This window comes from Lagenorhynchus albirostris, chromosome X (genome assembly GCF_949774975.1).
Source record: "Lagenorhynchus albirostris chromosome X, mLagAlb1.1, whole genome shotgun sequence".
Classification (NCBI taxonomy): domain Eukaryota; kingdom Metazoa; phylum Chordata; class Mammalia; order Artiodactyla; family Delphinidae; genus Lagenorhynchus; species Lagenorhynchus albirostris.
The window spans coordinates 124869646-124887098 of NC_083116.1; the positions used below are offsets into that span (position 1 = coordinate 124869646).

Below are 17453 nucleotides of genomic sequence, written 5' to 3' on the forward strand. Positions count from 1 at the left end.
CCCAAAATAGGCCACTTGGCATACTGATTATTTTGAATTAAAGGTACTTAAGAAACAGCCTGTGCAAATAAAAGACACTCTGACCTTCCTTGGTCCCCCCAAAGGCATGTGAAGGTACCCTGCCCCCCACCAGGTGGATAAAAGGCATCCTTATTAGGGAGAAAGGGAATTCACCACCTGGAAGGCGGTATAAACAAACCTTGTTACTTGCACTAATTTGCTAGCCCAAGCCCAAACCCCTTTGTTTCTCCAATTTTTCACAAACTTATGGTTTCCTTGTCTAGAAGGTATAAAAGCTGCCTGCTTTGGTGACTTCTTGGAGTCTCAGAATTCTATGGGCTCCCCTACCGTGGGAAATTAAATTTGTTTCTCTCCTGTTCGTCCGTTTTATGTCAATTTAATTATTAGACCAGTCAAAAAACCTAGAAGGGAAGAAGGGAAGAGTTTCTCCTACAGTTTCATATATTTATATCTTCGCAAGCATATACCTTTGAACAGAGAAAACAACTGGGAAGCAAATTTACTAAAGTATCGACCTTAGTATTTCACTCAATAGTGAGATTAAGGGTATTTCTCATTTTCTTCTTTTTAGCTTAGCTGCATTTTCTAATTTTTCTACGATTAACATGCATTGCTTCTGTAACAAGAAACAGCTATTGCTTTTTTTTTTTTAAGCACTGTAGGAGGCATGATCATGGATTATGTACATTTTGCTACTTTTTAACGCAGATTTCATTCCTTGAAGATTCTCAAATCTTAACCGCAAAGCCCGGAGAGAACAATTCCTAATCATCCTAGGTTATTCTGCTCATAAAAATCTTTAGGAAGGAAGATGGCAGCTCAGAACTGATGTTACCGTTTCATTGTCCGTAGGTCCAGCCTTAATTTCTCTTCCATTTAAATTCACTTCTTATTCTGCTATGTGCGAAGACTGAAAGATAGCCGTTAAGATCCTTCCTGAAAAGATTCTTCAAACACTTATGTAATAACCTTTGAGCTTTAATTTCTCCATACTGGCGCCTTCTGTTTTCTTCACAGACTTCTACTTGTTAATCCCTTTGAATCTTTTACATTTTTTTCCTCTTATCTGCTGCTGGTACATGGGACACTGTCTAGGGACAGTTTTGGCTGCCACACCTCGGGACGGGGGGCCCCTGGCATCTGGTGGGTGAAGGCCCAGGGTGCTGCTCACCAACCTACAGTGCCCAGGACAGCCTTGCAACAGAAAAGTTTCCAGCCCAGAATATCACTAGTGCCGAAACAGAGAAACCCTGCTTATACAGTATAATTTGATTCACCCAAATCTTCCATTTCCCAGGCTTTGTTTTGCCTTTTTTTTTGGCCGAGTCCCACAGCATGAGGGATCTTAATCCCCAGGCCGACCAGGGATCAAACCCAGGCCCCCTGCAGTGGAAGCGCGGAGTCTTAACCACTGGACCTCCAGGGCAGGCCCTTCCCAGTCATTTTAAAGAGTTCACCATTGTATAACATGCTGGAAGCTCTGCTTCATTATAATCCCTTAAATGTGGTACTGCTGGCGCGTGGGAAGTATGACTGCCTGTATCTTCATAGACTGTTTCAGAATTGATGCACAGGAAGCTGCAAAGGGTGGTTATCTCTGGGGAGCGGAACCCAGTGACTGGGACACAGAGAGGGAAGGGAAGTTTTCGTAGACATGGAAGCACACTACATGGTAAAAAACAAAACAAAATTTAAAAAAAACTGTCTCTGGGATACAGTGTTACACCAGAACCAACAATGTCTTCAAATGTTCTCAGACACCATCTTGAAGTATTACATAACAACCACATTACAGTATTATTGTCTGCGCTATTTGTCAAGCTTCTGCAAGCCTCGATTTTCCCTTCTAGAAAGTGGGGAGCAGTAGAGGTAGTAAAAGGATCCACCACCTGGGGGCGTTTTGAGGCTTAAGTGAGGGCTCTGGAAAGAGTAAGCAGTGCTTTGCAGAGCCTTACTGCAGCCTGAGACGCAAGGAAAAATGTGTACCCCTATATATACTTATCAAAATACCTAGCATATTTGAGCCAAGTGGAAAAAGTTATAAAGACTCACAATCTAACACACACACACCTATATATAAAGCCCCACGTGGCCCAGTTCATTTGCACACCATTGTCAACTCACATAAACCCACCCACAGGGACAAGCAGGGCATGTAACCCCTGGCCAGTTGGACATAATTATTCCCCTTACACAGTAATACAGGGTAAAATTGCACTGGTTCAATATGGTAGCCACTAGCCACAAGCTGCTATTCAAGTTTAAATTAATTTAAATTAATAAAATTTAAAACTCAGGGACTTCCCTGATGGTCCAGGGGGTAAGACTCCGCACTCGCAATGCGGGGAGCCCAGGTGAAATCCCTGGTCGAGGAGCTGGGTCCCACATGCACGCCACACCTAAGACCTGGCACAGCCTAAATAAATAAATAAATACTTTTTTTAATTAAAAAATATTTTAAAAATAAATTTCAGTTCCTTAGTCACACTAGCCACATGTCAAGTGCCTGATCGCCACATGTGGCTAGTGGCTACTATATTTTAGTGCAGATATAAAACAATTCCATCATTGCAGATAGTTCTATTGGGCAGTGCTGCAAAGCATTTCTTTTAAACTAATTCCACTGCAATAAAACAATTTGTGTTTATTACCCAGGGGATTCTGTCTGTAACTGCAGAGTAGGAAAACCAATCTGGCCAGAGTGTCTGTTGGTGGGAAGGACGGAAAACCATAGATTCTAAAAGGCTGCGTGCCTCTCGCCATAGGTCCCAGACACGATGTTTCCAAACCAAAAGACGTGCAGCCTCTGCCTTTGGATGTAACCAAGGGCCTGCAAATCTTGCTCCAAAATGAGGTGGCAGTGTCTGATCACTTGTTTCAAAGCAAAAATTGAGATGCGTGACGAGAAAATATTGTCAGTCTACTTAACAGAGACAGACAATAAATCTAAAAACAATGACTAACTCAGCAGTAACGAGTACTCCTGGCACCAAGAAACCAAGTCTCCCTGGAGAAATGACCATTTCCAGGTCACAAACATCTGGTCAAGCAGGGTAGTGTTACCGAACCAAACTTGGTCCCCTCGCCCATGGAGCAGCAAAACCAATGTACTGACACCGGCTTGTGGTGAAGGAAAGCGCAGCGTTTGTTTCAAGGCCAAGGAAGAACTGGCGGCTTAGCTCAAAAGATCCGAACTCCCCAGTGGCTTTCAGGGAAGGGTTTTTAAAGACAGTGTGAGGGAGAGGGTGACAGGGTGTGTGATCAGCTAGCTCGTGCACGATTCTCTCATTGGTTGATGGTGAGGTAACAGGGTGATTTAAAAAATCAGGAATCTTGATCATCAACCTTCTGGTTCCAACTGGTCTGGGGTCTATGTGACCAGCACGCAATTAACTTCTTCCACCTGGTGGAGGTTTTAGTGCCTGCAGACAACTGAAGGGTACGGCCCAGGGTATTATCTATAGCCCCTGAGGAAGAACCAAAGGCCCTTGACCTTGTTTTATGGCTAAACTGTTACTAGTCTTACTTGAATATTTTCTTTTGTTTCTGTTTTTTTTTTCTTCTCTTATTAAATTTTTCTTTTTGGAACTCAGGGAAGGTCTAGGATGCTAAAGCTTTTCTACATACAAGAGGTGGGCAGCGGACACGGGGCCTGGGCAAGCGTCTGTCCCCGGGAAGGCTCTGTAGGGTCCCGCTCCGTTTCAGTAGCAAGGAAGCCATCTCAGACTCCTGGGGACATATAAAAAAGGACCCAGCAGTCAACCAGTAGAGGTTGCCCCAGCTACAGAGGAGGGAATGTGAGCGTTAATAAGGATAACAACTCCAATGGATTAAAGCACACCAAACATATTTAAATTTGTGTTAATAATAACGATACAAAAAAAAAAATTTCCAAAAACCAAAAAAAAATTGGTCACCACTGTAACAGTGCTAGGGAAACAATTATTTTCAAAACTGGTCAATAAAGAAAAAAATCAAGCATTTATCTTGTTTTTCCCATACAAACTACCACTGGATAACCAAATAGACTAGTAAGTTTCTCTTTATAAAGGCATTTCAAAGTAAATAATAATGTTTTAAAAATTGAGAGAATATCATCATTTTTCAACCCTTAGTGAATTAATGGATCTATGTATTGATTATCAATAGTTGCAAACCCTATAAAAAGAAACATTGTAAGTCACCTGATGGATGAAGGTATGTCTTGCCACCCATCCCAGCCCCCAAAAAAGAAAGGAATAAAACGAACTGGAATCTGATCAAGCTTTTAGGTTCAACAACAGCTTTTTTCAGCATTTATTTTTAGGAAATAAAGTTCAGAGGAACATGTTAAACTACACCCAGGGATACAATGAGCCAAGTCCAGGCTGTGGGAGATCAGAAAACACACAAATTGAAAGGTGTGTGTGTGGTAGGGGGCGTGGATCCTGTGAATTAAAAACCGACACAACTGCGCTGAGATGGCACTGTGCACCTATGAAGATGACAATGATCAAAATGACAAATGTTGGCCAGGAAGTGGAGAAACTGAAGCCCTTGTACACTGCCGGTAGGAATATAAAATGGGCAGCGGCTTTGGAAATAGTCTGGCAGTTCTTCAAATGGTTAAACATAGAATTACCATATGATCTAGAAATTCTACTTTTATGTATAGACCCAAGAGAAATAAAGACCTATGTCCACACAAAAACTTGTACACAAATGTACACAGCAACATTATCCCTATCAGCCAAAAAGTGGAAACAACCCAAATGGCCACGAACTGCCGAACAAACACACACAACGTGGTCTATCTACACAAAGGAATATTACTCAGCAATAGAAAGGAGTGAAGTCCTGACACAGGCTACAATGTGGACGAGCCCAGAAGACATGATGCTGAGCGAACAAAGCCAGCACACATAGCATGTGATTCTATTTCCAGGAAACGTCCACGATAGGCAAATCCACAGAGAGAGAAAGATTGGCAGTTACGGGGGGGGGGGAGGCGGAGAAATGGGGGTGACGGTTAACCGGCACAGGGTTTCCTTTTTTTTTTTCGGTACGCGGGCCTCTCACTGCTGTGGCCTCTCCCGTTGCGGAGCACAGGCTCCGGACGCGCAGGCTCAGCGGCCATGGCTCACGGGCCCAGCCGCTCCGCGGCATGTGGGATCCTCCCGGACCAGGGCACGAACCCGCGTCCCCTGCATCGGCAGGCGGACTCCCAACCACTGCGCCACCAGGGAAGCCCCCATACCTCTATTTTTATGTTGAAAAAAATTATATACATTTTAATATATTTAAGTCTCTAATTACATTTTTTTTAAAAATCACACATTTCCATTCTGTTCTTAAGGCAGGTTAGTTTAATTTTGTAGAAGAAATACTTTCAAACAATACAAATGACACAATTAGAACAGTGACAAAAATAGAGATGAATACTGATTATAACTTATTCCCACAACAGAAGGTTACTTATTTCGGTGGTGACAATTACGTGACCAGATGAAGTGAAGACCGAATTCCCTTTTACTCATCACACTGTTTCTAAAGGACCCTGGTGGCAGACTTCGGATTGTCCAAGGCACGATTATGGGCAAACTTAAAACATAAGAAAATACCCCTTAAGACGACAGGACTTCACTTTTCGGACACGTGGGATATTTTCCAGGGGGTGGCAGTCTTAACTAGTCGGAAGCTGCACAATCGATCACGAAAGAGAAGCCAGTTAGGGTGCCTCGTGCCCTGCCTGCTGGCCTGGCCTCTGTCGCTGTCCACGTGCCACTTCCAGCACAGCCTGCGAGTAGCACGGACCCGTCACCTCCCCGTCCTTCATCAGCCTGGCTTTTCCTTCCTTTCTGACTATGGTCCCATTCAGGTGCAAAAGCAGACAGGAGGGAGGCGGAGAAGCACAGGGGAAAGGCGCAAAACACAGCGCTCCTTGAACTGACACCAAAGCTGGGGCTGCATTTGTTTCTGGTGGGGCAAAGGAGGGATTTCCTTTTTTTTTTTTTAACTCTGGGATGGGGAAGCATTCCAAACAGAAACCTGTGTCTAGTGGGCAGTGACATTTGAAAACCCTTGCGGGCTTTCTGTATCGGCACAGTGGGTTTCCCCACGTTGCTACTTTGTAGGGGTTAGCAGGAAAGCTACCTCAACCTTTCCACCCACTTAGAGCTTTAACTGGCAGTGCCTAAACACAGGCCCGGCAACGCGGCCGGCGCTCTCCCACGTCTGGGGAGCCATGTACCTCAGACGCATATGACTTGCTCTCCACACACCCCCGAGTCCAGCGGCAGCCAACCCATCAATCTGAAGTTTCAACAGCTGGGGACAGAGAGGGCCTGCCACCAACCTGACCCGTGCAGCAACGCTGTCTCCTGGGGGGGCACTTCTGGCAAGCACTCATGTGTTTTGTGTCTCTACCTCTGTTGTGGGTATATATGCAGAGAAATTAGCAAAAGAAAAAAAACCGGGACTAGAGGCAGAAATACATAGCAAGAAGTGACAAGTGTGAAAAAGCACACAGTTTTCAGCCTTACCACCACAGACAACTTCACTGTCCGTGATAGGTCACATATCAATGAAATGCTTTTACAAAATGCATTTTTAATAAATGTGAAAAGGAAGGTGGGTTATACAAGGGAGTGCTTACAGACGAATGAGAAGAGAGATGCTGCTGATTAAGGGGGGAGGGGCACTTTCAAGGGAGGGGCACAAAGACCCAGGAGGAGGGTTCCGTTTTCTTTTACATTTTGTGTGACTCACCTCGTTTACTTCTCCGAGGCCTCATGAAGGAGAGTGCATTTCATATATAATAAATACGTATTAGGCAAACTATACCACCTGGCATTTTTAAAGGATGGTATAGTTTTATTACGTAAAGAATTTTTTCCTCATGAGCTAGTTCTAAGATTTCTTAAGAAATATTGGGACGACTCCAGTATGGGGCGGGGGCCCTCCGATCGAAAGCACATGCTCTCCTGTGAGTGACTCGCCTGGTAGCTGTAGTTCCCACGGAAGCTGGCCTCCTCAAGAAAGCGCCTTCAAAGGTTATCGTGTCCATGTTGTGACTGCTCTATCCATCAGCAGATCCAGTGACTCAGTGAAAACACACCTTCCTTCTTCTCTTTTCACTTTCCTGCAGGGCAGAGCAGCAGAGCAGAAGCTCCACCACCGCCCTCCTTGTCGGTCAGGATCAGATGGGGCAGACTGGAAAGGCAGGCGGGGCTGCCGAGGCCGGGTGAGGGTGGGCTGTATGGCTGCCGGGGGCTCCGTGACCACCAGCCTCAGACCCGGGGTGGGCACGGAAAGGTGCACGGAAACCAGGGGCTATGGGTGCCCAGCCCGCGCGGGAGACCAAGCTCCGCAACGCACACGCCGCACTGACTCAGGACTGAGCCCCTAAGGTGGCATCATAACAGAACACAAAGGGTGCAAAAGTGTACAATATACATGATAAATGCACAGAGGAGAAACGGGACGAGTGACGAGTTCAGCACATAGTGTTTGCATTTCGGATGTCAGACACAAAACCGGCCCCAAAGTTCCATTCTACCGCATGACAAATACTGAAGAACAAAATTTCAGTCTTAAAATACATCTTAAAGTCAGTATTTTCCTTCAAGGAAAAAAAAAGTACTATAAATAAATTACAATACAGTGAATTTGCCTGAACTCACTTCGTTTCTGTCTTCCAGCCTTTAAGTCAAATAAAACAGCGTAAAAACTGTACACTCTTAACATGATAATTGATCTCTTATAAAATAACCTGTCTTCAGAGATGTCAATTTCACAACAAGGAAAAACCAAGCCCTGTTGCCGTCACTATTATAAAATATATATGTATAGATATATGTGTTTTGTTTTTATTTTTTACAAAATGTGTATATTAATAGCTTTGCACAAATATTTTAAAGACAAATTTAGCTAGTCTAAGAACTTCATGAAAATAAAACAGGCAGATAAATACTTTATGTGTACAAAGCACTACATCAAACATCGTCGGCGGGCAGAGGAGGTACGTTAATCCTTGGTCTTGTAAAAAATGCTATCTTCTCCCTGCGATTGGAAAGAATTACAGGTTAGAGGCTGATAGAAATGCAGTGAAAGGTGGCAAGAGGCTCTGCCATCAATGACAGCTTTTCTGACTCAGAGAACACACTGAATTTCAACCCCCAGGGGCACATCTGTATACAAACCCTCTAAAGTTTCTTGCCCCGGCCCCCTCTCTAAATTTTAATAGAAGTTACAAAGCCCCATGAGGGCAAGGGTTTGTCTCCAGTGCCTAGAACAGTGCCTGGTATACGTAGATGCTCAGCAAATATTTTCTTTATGAATAAATGAAAAACTATACAAGGAGTTCTAAATCATAGTTGAAGGAAGATAGCTATAGTGTTTTATACTCTTTTATGATGGGGAGGTAAAAATTCAAGGTATAAAAAAATTAAGGCTAGACGTCAGGCACACATTATTTAGCCCTAAAAAGGAACACTGCACTGATTCATGCTACAACATTGATGAACCTTAAAAATACTATCCTAAGTGAAAGAAGCCAAACACAAAAGACCACATACTGTATGACTCCTCTTATATGAAAGGTCCAGAAAAGGCAAACCCATAGAGACGGAAAGGAGAGTGGTGGCCGCCAAGAGCTGACGAGAGGTTGGCATGGGGAGTGACTGCTTACCGGGGGTACAGGGTTTCCTTTTGGGGTGACGGAAATGTTCTGGAACTGAATACAGATTGTGACTGTACTAAATGCCATGGAATTGTTCACTTTAAAATGGTTAATCTTACGCTTCGTGAATTTCACCTCAATTTTTTAAAAAGCCAGACACAAAAGAAAATAGATTGACTGGGTGATTTTCCTCATATAAAAGATAAAAACAGGGAAAGCTAATCTACACTATTCAAATTCAAGATGGTGGTTATTCTGGTGTGGGAAATCTGGGGGTGCTGATAACATTTGATTCTTGCCATGTAGGGTTTATGACAGTTCACTGAAATATTTCATATATAGGACGATATGCATGCTTTCCTGTATGTCTATTATGCTTCAATCAAAAGTTAACTAAATAAAAAAAAGTTAACTAAAAAGGCAAAGGTGATACACATATGTATCTATATGTAGATCACTGTGCTGTTTACAGGAGCAAACATTTGGAAAGAAGCAGGGTATAAAATAGGTAAATTATATCTGTTAGATGAGACATTACAGCCAAAAAAGGTAACAGATGATGTGGCAACATGGGGTATTTTAATTTAAAAAGAGCTAAATGCAAACTCGAACCCACACTGTGATTACAAGCAGCATGAAAAAACAGTGTTTAGAAAACAAGATCGGAAGCAACTCCGCACACTGCTAACAGCCGTGGAGATTCCTGCTTTGTCCTCGACTTCCTGTGGGTCTCTCTCAATACTTACTTTACTCTTCATAGTGACAAAGGTATGCCAGGACAAAGCAAGCGCGAGAGTGAGGCCTGGGCTTCCCCCCACCTGAACGCCTGCACCTGGAGGGGCTCTTTGCGGCTCCGCCCCCGCAGCTGGCGCACCCCTTTGGAGGCCTTCTTCAGCGTCTTCTCAGCTGCCTGTTCTTGATGGAGGTCAAGTTTGGTCTGTCTCGTCTGGAACAGCAACGCGGGGTGAACCAGACGGGTTTGCTTCCAGTTTTAAGGAAGAGCGATGGAAGCCCCTGCCAGCTCCGGGCACCGGGAGGCGAGAAAGGCCCGGCCGCCTGCCCCCTCCCCCCGTTGGCGGGCCGGGGCCTCACCTGCCTCTCGGCCTCCCGCAGCAGGCTCCGGAAGCGCTCGTCGCGCAGCAGCCAGGCCGGGGGCTCGGCGTGGCCGCGGAGCTGGGCGTCCTCCAGGCGCTGGCGCAGCTCGCGCAGGGCGCACAGCTCCTCGTTCAGCTGCCGCTGCCGCGTCCGCGACGCCTGGAGGTCCAGCTCCAGGTCCAGGGACGTGCGCGCCGCCAGCGCCGCCAGGGAGGACCTGCAGGGCTGCGAGACGGCGGCCGTGAGCGCGCCCACCCCGCCCGCGCCCTGCCTGCAGCTTCTTCCCCGAGTGACCGACCCCACTGGAGGGAGACAGCCGCAGCGTGGCCCGACGCCAACGCAACACGGATGTGGGCCACACGGGTTCAAACCTCCACTCCGGTAACGAGCCAGTGACAGCAAGCTGTCCGCTGTAATGACGACCTAGTTTTTGGCTAAAGCGCAGAGAAACAGACCCTGTCACACGGGGCAGGAGGGCGTCATCTTTCTCAAGTGCTACTTGACAATATAAGCAAGAGCCACAAAATGTTGTGTTTTCTTTGGTTCTGAAATTTCATTTGACTTGCATCTGAAAGGCACAGCTGATGATGTGCAAAAGCTTTATGACAGAAAAATTCCTAAATACCTGACAAGAGAAAAGTGATCAATTACATTATAAGGCCCGCAGAAAACGCAGCTACTGTAAAAAGATGAAAAATAGACCGACATGGCAAAATCTTAATGGCCTACTGTGTAACGGGAAAAAAGCACGTTATAAACCACGTTGAGGGCTTTCTGGTTAAACACACACAAGCTGTCAAAAACGTTCCTCCCCAGGGAATTCCCTGGTAGTCCAATGGTTAGGACTCCCCGCTTCCAATGCTGGGGTGCAAGTTCAATCCCTGGTCGGAGAACTACAACTGCAAGCCGCGCAGCGAGGCCAAACATCAACAACAACAACAACAAAAAAACGCTCCTCCCCACACACGCCTGAAGTAAGCAAGTCTCCTGTTTTCAAGAAAGCTCTAAGACGAGAATAGAATTTTGTACACGGAGCTGAGAGAAGTACTTCCCACGCCATGGCTAACAACGCTGGGGAAGGCAGTTAGCGCAACAAAATCACAAATCCACGAGCCTATCAGCGTTGTTGGGAGGACTGAATAACTGTATGCGTTTTACACACCCATAACACTATTTTGCACATATACAGAAGTTAAATGCAAATGTAAGTGACTTAATAAACACAAACTCATTTAAAAGCTCTGCTGAATTCATAGCAGAGCTCACTGGTACCCAACCACGGGTGACTTGGGCCCTCCGGGGACATTTTTGGTTGTCACAACTGGGGGAGGGGGTGATACTGGCAACTAGTGGGTCAAGGCCAGGGATGCAGCTCAACGGCCCACAGTGCACAGGACAGCCCCCAACAAAGACAGACCTAGGCCAAAATGCCAACAGCATGGCTGCTGAGAAATACTTTTGTTGCTGAGTTATGTATTTTCTTATCATTCTCAGTCAGCGGCTACTCTAAATACAACCACCACAAGGAGATCTGGGAATTTTTTTTTCTTTCAAAGAATTCTTGCCCGGGCACTACCTTACAAATTAAAAGTAGCAAAAGTGTGTAAACTGGCGTGACGTGGAGAAAAAATTCGGTGTATATAAAGGAAAACTGTAGAACGTCCTACGTAGGAGAATGCTCCAAGTTGAAAGACTCAAATTTTCTAAACTGTATATACTCCCTTGTCAAAAAAGAAAGAAGAATCTCTTATACAGAATGGCTGTTTATTAATTTATTATATTTTAAAATGTAAAGATCATGTATTATCTTAGATTATGACATTATCTTAGGAAATTAACAAATATTGGTAACATATTGACATTATATACACTTCTAAAAATTATATCTAAGTAAACAAGGAAATAAACATACTACCTTTCAATTAATCTTACCTAAAATATTACCCCTTCGGGTTTGTAGAAGTAACTCCCAGCGTACATACAGACGGCAGATTAGTCTACGTGGCACATACCTGCTTATAGCGAAGGGTTCGTCTTTCCAAAGTGTTTCGGACAAAGGGGGACTTCCGGGGCAGCGTTGAACTGTCGCTGTCACTACGATAAAGCTACACCAAAAAGACTGAGGTTCAGAAACATTTCCTCAAGAATTCAACATTCATTCTCTGTGTACTCTGAACTGGATTATTGTGTTTCGTGCAGGTGCTCAAACAGTTCTGACGTTTAGAGCTTTTACCAAGACTTTGGGTTTCGCTTACAAGAAAACCCCACACAAGAGTTTCAGGCCAAACAAAGACAAACCAAATAAGCAGACCAACCCCCAGCCCCACCCCTGCTTCAGGTCCATCAACCGAACCAGCTGAGGTTTTCCAGGCTAATCGAGCAACACAATTTCGGTCCTATCAATGCCAACTGCCACTTGGTACGGTGTGACGCTCATGAAAACCCGCACTCTCCTCAGCGCTTTTCACTTTTTATCAGTCATTCTCATTTGCTGTGTTTCTAGCTTTGGCAAGAGCTGGGAAGAGTGGCGTTCCAGATAAGAGCCTCGTTCCCGGCAGGAGGACAAGGCCACACCACTAACACCCACCCTGCCCGTCAAGGGAAAAGGCCTGTCTTTAAAAAGAAAAATAAATAATGCCGACTTCACGGGAGCCGAGACGTTACGTATTTCATTTGGCGGCAGGTTTTCATTTCAGGATCAACATATATCTGTGTGAAAGCAAAGTCCTGGCCTTCACGGCCTTACTTTCCATGCCAATGAACCCCAGATAGCAGGAAATGTTGCAGCACTGCACTTATGTGCCTCCCAATCATCACAAACATATATAAAAACAGAGGCCTCTAGAAGCATCGCCGGTCAGTGCGTGCCTTTGTGCAGGGCGCAAAGCACAGTGCAGGGGCTGGAGGCCTGTCTCTGGGGCGGTGAAGGGCTTCCTCCTTCACCACCCCATCCTCCTCAGCAAGCAGGCGGGAGGCTGCTCCACAGGGGTTCGGCAAGAGTCTAGGATAAGGAAGGATGGCCTTCGATCAGGCACCTCCAGCCGCGTGATGAAGCATCAGGCCCCACAGGGCTGCAGCCTGATGGGGCGGGAGTGCCCTGCCTGACCCTGGGCTGCCCGGGGCAGCGCGACCGGGACACCTCACTGCGTGGGGAGAGGAGCTGCAGGCCTCGCAAACGTGGCCACCCGGGCCCCAGCCCCTGTTGCTCCCTCCTGTGAGTAAAGGATTCCCTGCCCAAGAAAGGTGGGCTCCCTGCTCAGCTCCTGGGCAGTGACCTGTAAGTCCCTAGAACGTTCTAAGTGTCTCTGTTTACCTGGGGACCTTGGCCTGGCCGCACAGTCTCTGCTGACAATGTGAGGGGGGCCCTGGGCCACCAGCTTGACCCTGGAGGGGCTGCAGACGAAGGTCAGCCACGCCGGCCACCAGCTGTGCCCCGTGACCACCCCTACAAAACGCCTGGGCACCAAGCCTCGGGTGAGCGTCCCTGGTCGGCTGTGCTCCGGACACGCTGCCACTGCTCCGGGAAGCGAGAGCTGCCGCACAACTCCGCTGCGCGAGAAGGGTTGGAAGCTCCGCCACGTCTCTCCGGAGCGCTGCCCGACGCCTCTTCCCTCTGCGCGTCGGTCTGCACCCCTTCCCTCTGCGCGTCGGTCTGCACCCCTTCCCTGCGGCGCACCATCATCGTGGATACGACGGCTTTTCTGAGTTCCGTGAGTCCTAGCCAATTTCTGAGCCTGAGGGTGGGCCTGGGGACCCCTCAGTGTCTCCCACGGAGGCCTGAGGGTCTGCCTCTCTCATGTGATCAAACTCTGGCTTTGCCCTAATGCAGCGGCCCCTTGGTAGCCCTTTCAAGGGAAGATGCTTTCTCCAACGAGCCCCGTCAGAGGAGCGGGAGGGTCAAAGCTCTCCTCGAGCCAAACGGCGCCCCAGTCTGCTGCGTCGTGAGCACTAATCCTCAACAGCGCCTCGTCTCTGCTAGTCTGTGCCGTCACTGTCACACGGCCACGGCCGGCCAACCTCCAACCTGCTGTCCTGTCTCCACGGACCACAGCAGGTGGGGTCTCCCCCTCCACCTGTCTCAGAGTTCTCAACCCTGCGTGCAGGTGAGGATCTGCCGGGAGCTCCAACCCTCTGCTGCCCAGCCCCGCCCGCGACCGATGACGAATCCTTCCAGGCAGGTGGCAAAGGACTCCCGACTTACTCTGCAAACGTACTGGCTTCGCGCTCCGGGCGAGAAAGTCTGGGAACGGACAATGGTGCTGCTCCGCGTGAAGGGCGAGCCGCGGGCCCTGCGGCCAGGCCTCTCCTTCGGCAGACTCGCCACCTCTTCCGGGAAGAGATCTTCTGTGTTGGTTTCCTTATCAACCTAGATAGTAATTTATTGTTTACCACGACTCTTTCTAGAACACAAGCATTAAATTAGTGGAGTCACCAAACAACCTTGCCATTGCCACTGGAGCTCTAACTGGCATTTCACACTTAACACGTCCAAAATGGAATTTCTGATATTCCCTCTGCCAAGGATCTCTACCTTCCCATTTGTTCCAGCAAAAAAAGGGTTCGTGTCATTCTGGACCCAGCTCTCTTTCATACACCCTATATCTGGTCCAAGATTAAATTCTGCTGGCTCTGTGTTCGAGATTAAGCACGTTTTGACCTCCTATCACCAACCCTCCATCGGGGTCACCATCGTCTTGAGCCTGATTAGCGCAGGAGGCTTCTCACCCGTCTCCTGGATTCCACGCCTCCCTCCTCCCTTCAAACCCTTCTCAACACAGCACCAGGGACATCCTGGTAAAAACTGAAGTCAGACCCAGCAATTCCACTCCTAGGTGTATACCAAAAAGACCTGAAAACAGGTGCTCAAACAAATACTTGCACACAAATGTTCATAGCAGCCTTACTCAAACAGCCAAAAGGTGGAAGTAGTCCAAACATCCACGGGCGGATGAGAAGCTAAACAAAACGTGGCATACTCATGCAAGTGATGAGGAGGGAAGTGCTGGTAGATACTACAGTCTGATGTACCTTGAAGACATTAGGCTGAGTGAAAGGCCAGTCACAAGAGGCCACATGCTGTATGAGCCATTCATTCATTAATTTTTACTGAAGCATAATTGACTTACTGTGTTGTATTAGCTTCAGGTGTTCAACATACTGATTACATATTTTAATATATTACAAAACGATCACCATGATAACTCTAGTTACCGACTGTCACCATACAGAGTTTACACAATATTATTGACCTTATACCCTATGCTGTACAGGACATCCCCGTGACTTACTTATTTTATAACTGGCAGTTTGTACCTCTTAATCTCCATCACTTATTTCCCTCATCCCCACCCCCTCAACCCCCCTGGCAACCACCAGTTTGTTCTCTGTAGCTATGAGTCTGTTTCTGTTTTGTTATGGTTGTTCATTTGTTTTGTTTTGTTTTTAATTCTACATATAAGCGAAATCATGCAGTATTTCTCTTTCTCCAACTTATTTAGCATAACACCCTCTAGGTCCATCTGTGCTACTGTAAATGGCAAGATTTCCTTCTTCTTCATGGACAGTATTTCACTGCATATTATGTATATACATATGTATGTGTATATATGTGTGTCTGTGTGTATACATATATACACACATATATACCCCATCTTCTTTACCCATTCATCTATTGACAATGGACACTTAGGTTGTTTCCACATCTTGGCTATTGTAAATAATGCTGTAATAAGTATAGGGGTTCATATATCTTTTCTAACTAGCGTTTCTGCTTTCTTCAGAAAAATACCCAGAAGTGGAACTGCAAGATGGTGTGGCAGTTCAACTTTTAACTTTTTGAAGAACCTGCTTACTGTTTTCCACAGTGGTGACACCAATTTACATTCCCACCAACAGTGCACAAGGGTTCCCTTTTCTCTACATCCTCTCCAATGTTTGTTATTTGTTGTCTTTTTGATGATAGCCATTCTAACAAGTATGAGGTGATACCTCATTGTGGTTCTGATTTGCATTTCCCTAATGATTAGTGACACTGAGCATCTTTTCATGTGTCTGTCGGCCATCTGAATGTCTTCTTTGGAAAAATGTCTATTCAAGTCCTCTGCCTAGTTTTTAATCAGGTTGGTTGTTTTTTTGATGTTGAGTTGTCTGAGTTTTCTGTATAGTTTGGATATTAACCCCTCGTCGGATATAACGTTGGCAACTATCTTCTCCCATTCAGCAGGCTGCATTTCTGTTTTATTGATAGTTTCCTTCACTGTGCAATAGCGTTTTAATTTGATAAAGTCTCATTTGTTTTTTGTTTGTTTGTTTCCCCTGCCTGAGGAGAGATATCCTAAAATACATTGCTAAGATTGATGTCCAAGAGCATACCTACCTATGCTTTCTTGTAGGAGTTTTATGGTTTCAGATCTTACATTTAAGTCTTTAAACATTTTTAAATTGAATGGGAAAGTAGTCCACTTTGATTCTTTTGTATGTAGCTGTCCAGTTTTCCCAACACCATTTATTGAAGAGGCTGTCTTTTCCCCTCTGTGTTTTCTTGCATCCTTCATCATAGATTAGTTGATTATATAAGTGTGGGTTTATTTCTGGGCTCTCCGCTCTGTTCCATTGACCCATGTGTCTTTTTGTGTGTGTGCCAGTAGCATGCTGCTTTGATTACTGTAGCTTTGTAGTACAGTTTGAAATCAGGGAGCATGATACCGCCAGCTCTATTCTTCTTCCTCAAGGTTGTTTTGGCTATTCGGGGTCTTTTGTGTTTCCATACAGTTTTTGGATTATTTTTTCTAGTTCTGTGAAAAATGCCTTTGGTAGTTTGATAGGTATTGCATTCAATCTGTGGATTGGCTTGGGTAGTATGGTCATTTTAACATTAATTCTTCCAATCCATGAGCATGGTGTATCTTTCCATTTGTTTGTGTTGTCTTCAATTTCTGTCATCAATGACTTAACACTTTTCTGAGTACAGGTCTTTTACCTCCTTGGTTAGATTTCTTCCTGGGTATTTTATTCTTTTTGATGCAGCTGTAAACTGAATTTTTTTTTAAATTTCTCTTTCTGATAGTTCATTGTTAGCGTATAGAACTGCAGACGATTTCCGTATATTAATTTTATATCCCTTAACTTTAAATGTTGCCACTTTACTGAATTCACTGATGAGGTCTAGCAGATTTTTGGTCGCGTCTTTAGGATTCTCTGTGTATAGTATCATGTCATCTGCAAACAGTGACAGTTTTACTTCTTCCTTTCCAATTTGGATTCCTTTTACTTCTTTCTCTTGTCTGATTGCTGTGGCTAGGGCTTCCAATACTATGTTGAATAAAAGTGGTGAGAGTGGGCCTTGCTCCTGATCTTAGAGGAAATGCTTTCCGCTTTTCACCATTGAATATGATGATAGCTGTGAGCTTATCACATATGGCCATATATGGTCAAGTTATGTTCCCTCTCTACCCACTTTCTGGAGATCTTTTATCATAAATGGATGCTGAATTTTGTCAAAAGCTTTTTCTGCATCTACTGACATGATCTTGATTTTTATTCTTCAATTTGCTAACATGGTGTATATCTCTTAGATTGATTTGTGGATACTGAACAATCCTTGCATCCCTGGGATAAATCCCACTTGAGCATGGTTTGCTAGTATTCTGTTCAGCATTTCTGCATCTATGTTCGTGAG

General features: G+C 45.4%; 1 protein-coding gene across 3 annotated transcripts in view; it reads right to left on the bottom strand.

The window, feature by feature from the left end:
* Positions 1 to 5343: 5343 nt before the first annotated feature.
* The window catches only part of WWC3 (WWC family member 3), a 123192-nt gene continuing 111082 nt past the window's right edge, over positions 5344 to 17453 (bottom strand). For 2 of the 3 annotated variants that reach the window (XM_060136855.1, XM_060136857.1), the window contains 5 exons: positions 13977 to 14141; positions 11788 to 11880; positions 9773 to 10000; positions 9499 to 9626; positions 5344 to 8061 (listed from right to left, as the gene is read on the bottom strand). In XM_060136855.1, the coding sequence (XP_059992838.1) occupies positions 7995 to 8061; positions 9499 to 9626; positions 9773 to 10000; positions 11788 to 11880; positions 13977 to 14141 (681 nt within the window). In that variant the 3' untranslated portion in view covers positions 5344 to 7994. The remainder of the gene's footprint in view (positions 8062 to 9498; positions 9627 to 9772; positions 10001 to 11787; positions 11881 to 13976; positions 14142 to 17453) is intronic. The other variant, XM_060136856.1, reaches the window with a different exon arrangement.